The sequence below is a fragment of the Somniosus microcephalus genome, chromosome 3 (assembly GCF_052327205.1).
Source record: "Somniosus microcephalus isolate GS21.2 chromosome 3, FLI_Smic_1.0, whole genome shotgun sequence".
Lineage (NCBI taxonomy): Eukaryota > Metazoa > Chordata > Chondrichthyes > Squaliformes > Somniosidae > Somniosus > Somniosus microcephalus.
In genome coordinates, this window is record NC_140989.1 from 224,902,163 (window position 1) to 224,911,886 (window position 9,724).

Sequence of the window (9,724 nt, forward strand, 5' to 3'; positions counted from 1 at the left end):
TGAGGCAACAGTGCTAACCACTATGCCACTATCCAGCAATGTTAGTTTCTATTTTGGATTTCCAGCATTTGTGGATTTTTTTCCAGCTTTGCCATGTGACACCCTGCCTAAGATTAGTAGCTCACCCAGGAGGAATTGTGGGCATAAACCACTCCAATGGCACTGTGCCACCTGAAACAAAGTGGGTTTCTCAAAAGTTGTAATGGGCATCAGCATTCAGTGGGTCCATGTGGAGAAAGCTTTCTGTTTCTTCAAAAAGTAATCAGTGTGAGTGCCTCATGAAATTCTTGTTCTCTCCCTCCGCAGACCTGAATAGTTTTGTCTTTCGGACTCATACTTGTGGAGAGTTGTGTGCTGCTCACATCGGTCAGGAGGTCAGACTCTGCGGCTGGGTTCAATATCAGAGGTATGTACACCATCTATTTTTCCTTAACCAATTTGTACCATTTACAAGGACAGGGATTAAGGTATGGTGTTTAAATATTGGACATATTCATTATAAAACAGTGCTAATTGATCAAATCTAAATAAGTAATAAAGTTGCTTTTATCCGCTCTATTTGATTTTGGGGAGTCTGCTGTCCGCAGTTTCCATAACGAACCCCTTATGATTCACAATTCAGATACTTTTTCTCCTGTTCCAGGAAGAAATATTATTTTATGATCTGAAAAAGCAAGAGAGCTCTCCGATCTGTCTCACTACTCTACCCCTGAACTGTTATTTAGTAGTTACTTTTGCCCCTAGCCTGCCATACACAGCGCACAGCTGACAGTGGGTGGTCAGCTCCAAACCTCCCCCGGTCCTGCTCTAAAGGTGCATTCTGCAGACCCTCTCCCTAAGTTGTAGAAACGTTGACACATGTTCATATTCAACAGTGATGGATTTTATACGCTCAGTCTTTCCACAAAACGAGAAGTGGGATTCAGAATGAGAATGAACAAAACACTGGCACTGTTTTTAAAGAAACAACAAACATAGCTCAGTCTGAACTTCCCTTCAGTGTGCTGTCTCTCACTCTCAATGTGGGTATCTACATTTAGGTATTTAAGTTGATAGCTGTTTTGTGTACTCTCCCCATTTTCTTCTCTTCCTTGGTCTCCTGGACTCTGCCCAAGGACGAGTAGGAGCCATGAACAGCTGCACATCCTCTACCAGTGTTTCTCTGTGGTCACAGATGGGCTGCAAGTTGACGGGTGAAATCCCTGTCCACTTTTTATTTAATATCACCCAGTTAGTGTGCAGCATTGGAAGAAGCCAGGGAGTAGATCACCCCCCAGCTGCTGGGCCTCTTGACTGAGGAATAAGGTGTAGCTCTAGTGAGAGAAGAAAATGACTTTGGAAAGGTGGAATACGATTGAACACTGTATCCACTGCTGTTGTGTGTCATTAACCGTTTTGTGTTTGTTCAGACAGGGTATCTTTATTGTGCTGAGAGATTTTGATGGTTTAACACAGATTGTTATACCACAGGAGGAGGTAAGTAGGTTTAGAGTTTATCAGTTTTTATGACAGTAACAACCACAGCAGGACTTGCTTAATTATAATTTATTTAAGTTGTAATGCAGTAGATTTAGAGTTGAAAGATGTAATCCCTCTGTGTTTTATTAGTGTTAAAAAAATCTGTTAAAATGTTGTTAAGCCAAGTTGTTCTGAAATCAGAGCATTTTGTAATTGTATTTTCTCTCTCCTTGCACAATCCCTTGGCTGAGGATTCCAGTGCCATCACAGATGTGCAGAAATGTTGGAGTCTCTTTACCTACCTCCCAGTTTGTATGTGGCAGTGTAACTCTTCAGGGTTTCCTTTGATGCCACAGATGGGCAGGAGCCCACAGCCTACCATTCCATGGCGTATTGGTAAAACTCTGCCCTTTAGACTGGCGATGCAGTTCACAGCTGCAGCTTGTGCTGTGAGATTCATCCACTGTCAACCAGCCATGCTACTCATTTTTGCAAAAGTTGTTGATTTTTTATTGTCCCTAAAAAGATGGGATTTCACCTTTGAATTTGGTTATGTTGCCTCTCTCCACAGTCCACTGCACACCTCAAGAAGATACTCTGTGAACTTCCTCTCGAGTCTGTGATTACTGTCACCGGAACAGTCATCCCCCGACCTCTGGGACAAGCCAATCTGGTCAGTTAATGATTTCTGTATCTCCTGTATCCCAAAAGACTTTCAAGTTGTGAATACTGTTTCTTATAGGGCTCTTTCCATTATAGGCCTCTGGATTAACTGTTGTTCTACTTGCCTAATGTCAGATGTGTGTCAGGATTGTCACTGGCTTTGCCAATTAAAGTGCACACATCTTCTAAAAATTTACTACGTACATCAATCCTATTGTTTTTTTTCCCATTAGGTGTTATTGCACCCTCCCCCCTCCTGTTTACCCCTTGTTTTAGCTCCTTCATTCCTGCCAGGCCCCATTCCCCATTACATTCACTCTCAGACCTGCCACTGTTGCTCTTAACATAAGTATTAGTAGCAAGAGTAGACCACACAAGCCTTCGAGCCTGCTCTGCCAGTCAATAAGATCATTGCTAATCTTCGACCTCAACTCCACTTTCCCACCCGATCCCCATATCCCTTGATTCCCCTAGAGTCCAAAAATCTATCTATCTCAGCCTTCAATATACTCAACGACTCAGCATCCACAGCCCTTTGGGGTTGAGAATTCCAAAGATTCACAGCCCCCTCAGTGAAGAAATTCCTCCTCATCTCAGTCTTAAATGGCCGACCCCTTATCCTGAGACTATGCCCCCTAGTTCTAGGCTCTCTAGCCAGGGGAAACAACCTCTCAGCGTCTACCCTGTCAATCCCCCTCAGAATCTTGTATGTTTCAATGAGTTTACCTCTCATTCTTCTAAACTCCAGAGAGTACAGGCCGAACCTAGTCAATCTCTCCTCATAGGACAACCCTCTAATCCCAGGGATCAATCTAGTGAACCTTCGTTGCACCGCCTCTAAGGCATGTATGTCCTTTCTCAGATAAAGAGAACAAAACTGTGCACAGTATTCCAGGTGTGGTCTCACCAAAGCCCTGTACAATTGTAGTAAGACTTCCTTGCTCTTGTACTCCAATCCCCTTGCAAGAAAAACCAACATGCCATTTGCCTTCCTAATTGCTTGCTGTACCTGCATGCTAACTTTCTGTGTTTCCTGTACAAGGACATCTAAATCTCTCTGAACACCAACATTTAATAGTTTCTCACCATTTAAAAAATATTCTGTTTTTCTATTCTTCCTCCCAAAGTGAATAACCTCACATTATACTCCACCTGCCACCTTACTTAACCTGTCTATATCGCTTTGCAGGCTCTGTGTGTCCTCCTCACAGCTTACTTTCCCACCTAGCTTTGTATCCTCAGCAAACTTGGATATATTACACTCAGTCCCTTCATCAAAGTCATTAATATAGTTTGCAAATAGCTGAGGCCCAAGCATTGATCCTTGCGGCACCCCGCTAGTTACAGCCTGCCAACCAGAAAATTACCCATTTATCCCTACTCTTTGTTTTCTGTCCATTAACCAATCCTCTATCCATGCTACTATATCCAACCCCACAAGCCCTTTTCTTGCATAGCAAACTTTTATGTGGCACCTTATTGAATGCCTTTTGGAAATCCAAATATTCACTACATCACTGGTTCCCCTTTATTTACCCTGCTAGTTATCACAGAAATCACAGAAACCCCACAGTGCAGATAGAGGCCATTTCGGCCCATCGAGCCTGCACCGACGCATATCCCACCCGATCCCTGTAACCCCTACACCAACACATATCCCACCCTATCCCCGTAACCCCACGTATTTAATCCCCCTAACACTAAGGGTCAATTTATCATAGCCAATCAACCTAACCCGCACATCTTTGGACTGTGGGAGGAAACCGGAGCACCCGGAGGAAACCCACGCAAACACGGGGAGAATGTGCAAACTTACATCCTCAAAAAACTCTAATAAATTTGTTAAGCACGATTTTCCTTTCATAAAACCATGTTGACTCTGCCTAATATATTATGATTTTTAAGTGCCCTGTTTCATCTTCCTTGGTAATTGATTCCAGCATTTTCCCAATGACTGATGTCAGGCTAACTGGCCTGTAGTCCCCTGTTTTCTCCACCTCTCCTTTCTTGAATAGTGAGGTTACATTTGCTACCTTCCAATCTGCTGGGACCTTTCTGGAATTTTGGCAGATCACAACCAATGATCGTGAGCCAATAATGTTGAGAATGCTTTGTTTCCTGTGGATAGTGCCCATCCTCTGCTTTATAACTTAGTCCAAACATGGACTGTAAGGGGTGGTGTTTTGAGTCCGCTTTGCCTCTGACTGTTTTGAGCGGTTCGAATCGCTCCCACGCCCTTTGGTTCTAGACTCTGGACTTAGGTACAGGCTGCGATACAAAATTGGAGTAGACAACTGGTATGGTGCAAGAAAACTGTGTTTTATTAGAGTCACAATAACATTTTAACATTGAAAAATTACACTTAGATTACTGGAATAGTTACAGACATTCAAGAGTACACTTAATTAGGAATGGGGAACACACGGCACAACGAGGGAAAAATCACATTAATAATCCCCCTACCCTTGTCCCACCTCCAATATATCTAACTAAATAAATTGTGCTAAAAGGGGCCAGGGATCATGCTCACCAACAGGGGTTTCTTGACAGTTCGAATCCTGTCAGTTAAGCCGGTTGCATTTTTGGGGTTCGCTCTTTGTGTCCTTTGGGGCCTGCCATCTCCACGTGGTACTAGTCTTAGAATCTGCGAAGGTTCTTCAGTTTGGTGGAGTCTGCTGATGCAGTTTGGGCGCGGTTGTGGATTTGTCTGGTGAGTACCCACTTTTCTCAGTTAGAAATAGGGAGAATAAAGTCTTTGTTGGGTACTTTAGCTTGTAGAGTGGAAAGCTTCGGGTTTTGTTCTTCTGGTGGTGGTCTGGTCATCGGGTTTTTGTTGCGGTTGGGGTTCGGTTGGCGGTCTTCGGTGTCGGCTCGGTCGCAGTGGCCTAGATCATTAGTGGTAATGATCTGAAGGTATGGTTTACCCGGCCCCTTTTGTTACCGCGGTGCTCGTGGTCGGTCCTCATGTAGGGCTGCGGTTGCGGCCTTGTTGTCTTCGGTCGAGCCTGCCCCACCGTGCCCCCTCGCCGTGATGTTGCGTGAGCCTTCCTGTTGGCTTCATTTGGCCCCCTCTGGTGTCGTGTCGATAGCTAGCGTGCCTCCCGAATGCTTCTCCTTTTGGTTTCGGGTGGGCCTGCAGTTATACTGTGTTTGAGTTTGTTATCTGCGCGCCAAATCAGGGTTAGTTCTTTGTCCGATTTTTGGCGGGCTGGTTAAGGTGATTATAGCCATTCACCCTAACTTTTTTTGGGCGGTTGTCTCGTTGCTAAATGGCTTTTAATGTCTTGGGTGTTTGTTATGCATAATGTTAATCGGTGTCTTCCTGGCTTGGTAGCTAGTTCGAACTGTAAGCGATTATTTATACATAGTTTTGATGGGCTTTAGGTTTGTGCAAGATTAAGTCTTTTCCTGGGTTGATTTGTAAAAGAAGGGAAGAATACGTATTCTGTCTCATCCAGTTGTCTGGTTTCAAAATAACAAGCCTACAGGCCCAGGCATGTCAAGTTTTAAGCTTTTGAACTTGACCTCCTGTCTGCAGGGTCCTACTTTAACCTTGCAGTTTTTGCCATAAAGTCCAAAAGCCATTCCCTTCAGGGTTCCCTTATCGATAACTTGTCCTTCAGGGTCCCTAATTAATAACTTGGGAAATGTGGGAATTTTGAGAATCCTACAGGACAAAGGAGCTGAATTCGTGAGGTGAGAATGACTGCCCTTGACATCAAGACAGCATTTGACCGGGTGTGGCATCAAGAAGCCCGAGTAAAACTGAAGTCAATGGCAAGTGGGCGGGGAAAACTCTCCTGGCTGGTGTCATACCTAGCGCAAAGGGAGATAGTTGTGGTGGTTGGAGGTCAATCATCACAGCCCCAGGACATCGCTGCAGGAGTTCCTCAGGGCAGTGTCCTAGGCCTAACCATCTTCAGCTGCTTCATCAATGACCTTCCTTCCAACATAAGGTCAGAAATGGGGATGTTCGCAGATGACTGCAGTGTTCAGTGCCATTCACAACTCCTCAGATAATGAAGCAGTCCATGCCGGCATGCAACAAGACTTGGACGGCATTCAAGCTTGGGCTGATAAGTGGCAGGTAACATTCGCGCCACACAAGTGCCAGGCAATGACTATCTCCAACAAGCGAGAGTCTAACTACCGCCCCTTGACATTCAACCATCGCCGAATCCCCCACCATCAACATCCTGAGGGTCACCATTGACCAGAAACTTAACTGGACCAGCCACATAAATACTGTGGCAACAAGAGCAGGTCAGAGGCTAGGTATTCTGCAGCGAGTGTCTCACCTCCTGACTCCCCAATGCCTTTCCACCATCTACAAGGCACAAGTAAGGAGTGTGATGGAATACTCTCCACTTGCCTGGATGAGTACAGCTCCAAGAACACTCAAGAAGCTCGACACCATCTAGGAGAAAGCAGCCCGCTTGATTGGCACCCCATCCACTACTTTAAACATTCACTCCCTCCACCACCGGCATACTGTGGCTGCAGTGTGTACCATCTACAAGATGCACTGTAGCAACTCGCCAAGGCTTCGGCAGCACCTCCCAAACCCGCGACCTCTACCACCTAGAAGGACAAGGGCAGCAGGCGCATGGGAACACCACCACCTCCAAGTCACACACCATCCTGACTTGGAAATATATCGCCGTTCCTTCATTGTCTCTGGGTCAAAATCCTGGAACTCCCTCCCTAACAGCACTGTGGGAGTACCTTCACCACACGGACTGCAACGGTTCAAGAAGGCGGCTCACCACCACCTTCTCGAGGGCAATTAGGGATGGGCAATAAATGCTGGCCTTGCCAGCGACGCCCACATCCCATGAATGAATAATAAAAAAATAAGCACACCCACAGACTAGGAAATTAATGTGAGGAATCATAGGCATAAACCTACATGGTTACCACTCCATGGCACAGTGTTTTGAGATAGAAATGCCCTGTGCCGACTACCAGACTGTGGCAATGTAACAGTACTGTAATAAACTTGTTTTTTACTTGTTTTCAAGTTATTTTCTCCTTCGGTCTGTGCATCATTTCCTGGACTTTGAGTGGTTTCCCAGGTCTCTGCTGACGGCTCTCTGAATCGGTTGCCACGGTGGCATAGTGGTTAGCACTGTTGCCTCACAGCGCCAGGGACCCAGGTTCGAATCCGGCCTCGGGCGACTGTCTGTGTAGAGTTTGCACATTCTCCCCGTGTTTGCGTGGGTTTCCTCCACAGTCCAAAGATGTGCGGGTTAGGTTGATTGGCTATGATAAATTGACCCTTAGTGTTAGGGGGATTAAATACGTGGGGTTACGGGGATAGGGTGGGGATATGTGTTGGTGTAGGGGTTACGGGGATCGGGTGGGATATGTGTTGGTGCAGGCTATATGGGCCGAAATGGCCTCTATCTGCACTGTGGGGTTTCTGTGATGTGCTTGAGGCTTGGCTCATCGCTTGGCTGACTGCACAATTTTTTCTCTCCCTCCCTCCCCTGGTTTCTGCCAATCACCTCCCGAGGCCTATGCCCTGTCACAACAGGGTACAGTGCATTTGTTGTTTAAATTTACAATATATTTTAAATCTAGCTGTTCAAATCTTGTTCATTTTTGCATTATGTTGCAGAAATGCACTGCGTTCATTAGTAATATAGCTTCATCAAGACCATTAAAAGAAATATCAAAATATCTACATAATGTATTAAAAAATCTTATGTGTGTGTTTACTTCCGGTCTAGAAAATGTTACTTCCTATTGTCAACTTTTGCCATTCTAAATTCCTGTGCCCACACTTATAATGGAACTTGCCTATGTAAACTTGTCATGCTGTAATTATACCTTCCTACCAGTAGTAGCACTATAGTGCCTCAACTTTGCATGTCCCAGCTCCTCAGCCTGCGCTTCAGAGAAACACCTGTGATCCACCAACTTTCCTCCCCTTTTGCTATTTTAACATAATAAATCTATCTATCTTCTTAGCAGGGGAGCCCCGCGTTGCGAGGGCTTTTTTGGAGCTGGTCAATGTGTGGGCCGGGAGCCTGGGACTGGATTTGGGTTGTCAGCAGTTTCCAGGGCTTTTTTGGGCCTGGTGGATGTGTGGGCCGGAAGCCTGGGACTGGATTTGGGCTGTCGGCAGTTGGAGAAGCCTAGGCCCGTTTTGCACTGTTTTTTAACCTAAACATTTCTAGCTTTTAATACCTTCAAAGATGAAAGTTAAAGTACTTATAAAACATTTTTGGTAAATCTTTTTTTTTTTTAAAAAGAAACTGACCTGGATTAGCAAAGTTTTGAGCTGCCCCGGCTGCTGTATAATGGCTGACAGATCCCTGAGATGAAAACGATTAGTCCCACCCACACACACACCGATTGGTCAACCACCAGGTGACTGAACTGTAGGATTGGTCGATCATCACGGCACAGGATTGGTACGACCTTGACGTCAGTCAGTGCTAATGAGTGGATAATGAGTGGAATTTTGATGGTTTTTTGTATAATGTGCAAACAATTTTTGTCCGACCAAAAAGTAAATATGCCTACAAGAGTCCCCTAATGATGAGCTTTCTTTTGATATAACATATGTGTAGGTACGCTCTATAACTTTTGATTGTATAGCCGGACAGAGAGACATATCCTTTTATCTTATTCTATTCTATCTATCTACATATATAAACGGATCGATCTGTCTGTCTGTCTCTCTATCTGTCTGTCTGTCCTCACGTGTCCGTCTGTCCGGCTATGCGCTCGAAAGTTATAGAGCGCACCTACGCGTGCGTTACGTCGAAAGAAAGCTTACCGTTCCGAAACGGTCGTAAGCGTATTTACGTTTCGGCCGGACAAAAATCGCGCCCGCGGTATCCGAAAAACGTTCAACATTCTGCTCATTAGCATCTCATTATCCGCTCATTAGTGATAGAGTGACCTCGAGGTCGACCAATCGTACGCCGGGTTCCTGGCGCGTGCGGCCGGGCCCTCCTATGGTCGAGTGACGGGACGATTGACCAATCCTACGCTTTGGTGACCTGACGGTCGACCAATCGTGGTGCGTGTGTGGGCGGGCCTTATCGTTCTGAACCGAGGTGAGTCGCCGCCATCTTGACTCCAAACTTTTCCTTTCTTTTTCCCGCTTTCTGCGTCTTTAAAAAAAACGTTGCTTTTAAAACACATATTGTTTTTAAAAAAAGTTAATTACTTTCTAAATCTTTTATCTAATCTCATAAATTTTCCTACCTTTCCCCGTTTTTCCAGGTAGGCCTCGAAGCCTCGGCCTCTCCTCCGCACCCACGCCCGAGCTAGGCACCTCCCGGCCCCAGTCAACAAGCGGCCCCCGATCGCCGCCATCTTTGTGAAGGCTGGAGGGGCGGGCCTCAGCCGAGCGCCGCCACCGCCGCCATCTTAGTAAAGGCTGGTGGCGGGCGGTGGTGGCACGGAGCTCCGCGGAGCAGGTGCGCGGCGGCGTCTAATTCTCCCCCCCCCCCCGCCCCCCCACAGTCTGTCTCTCTCTCTTCCCCGCGCCTCCTGAATGCGCGGGGGAAGAGGCCCGGCGCACCGTGGCCGCTTTCGGAGACTTCAACTCCGTGACAGGTGAGGAGGGTCTTTGTTCGCGGCGGAC

The 9,724-nt window shown here is 46.1% G+C and overlaps 1 protein-coding gene across 1 annotated transcript in view; it reads left to right on the forward strand.

Moving 5' to 3' along the window:
* Positions 1-9,724, forward strand: part of dars2 (aspartyl-tRNA synthetase 2, mitochondrial) — a 67,020-nt gene that overhangs the window by 3,948 nt on the left and 53,348 nt on the right. Inside the window, exons 2-4 of the mRNA XM_085982197.1 lie at positions 307-406; positions 1,410-1,476; positions 2,030-2,131. Coding sequence (XP_085838323.1) covers positions 307-406; positions 1,410-1,476; positions 2,030-2,131 — 269 coding nt within the window. The remainder of the gene's footprint in view (positions 1-306; positions 407-1,409; positions 1,477-2,029; positions 2,132-9,724) is intronic.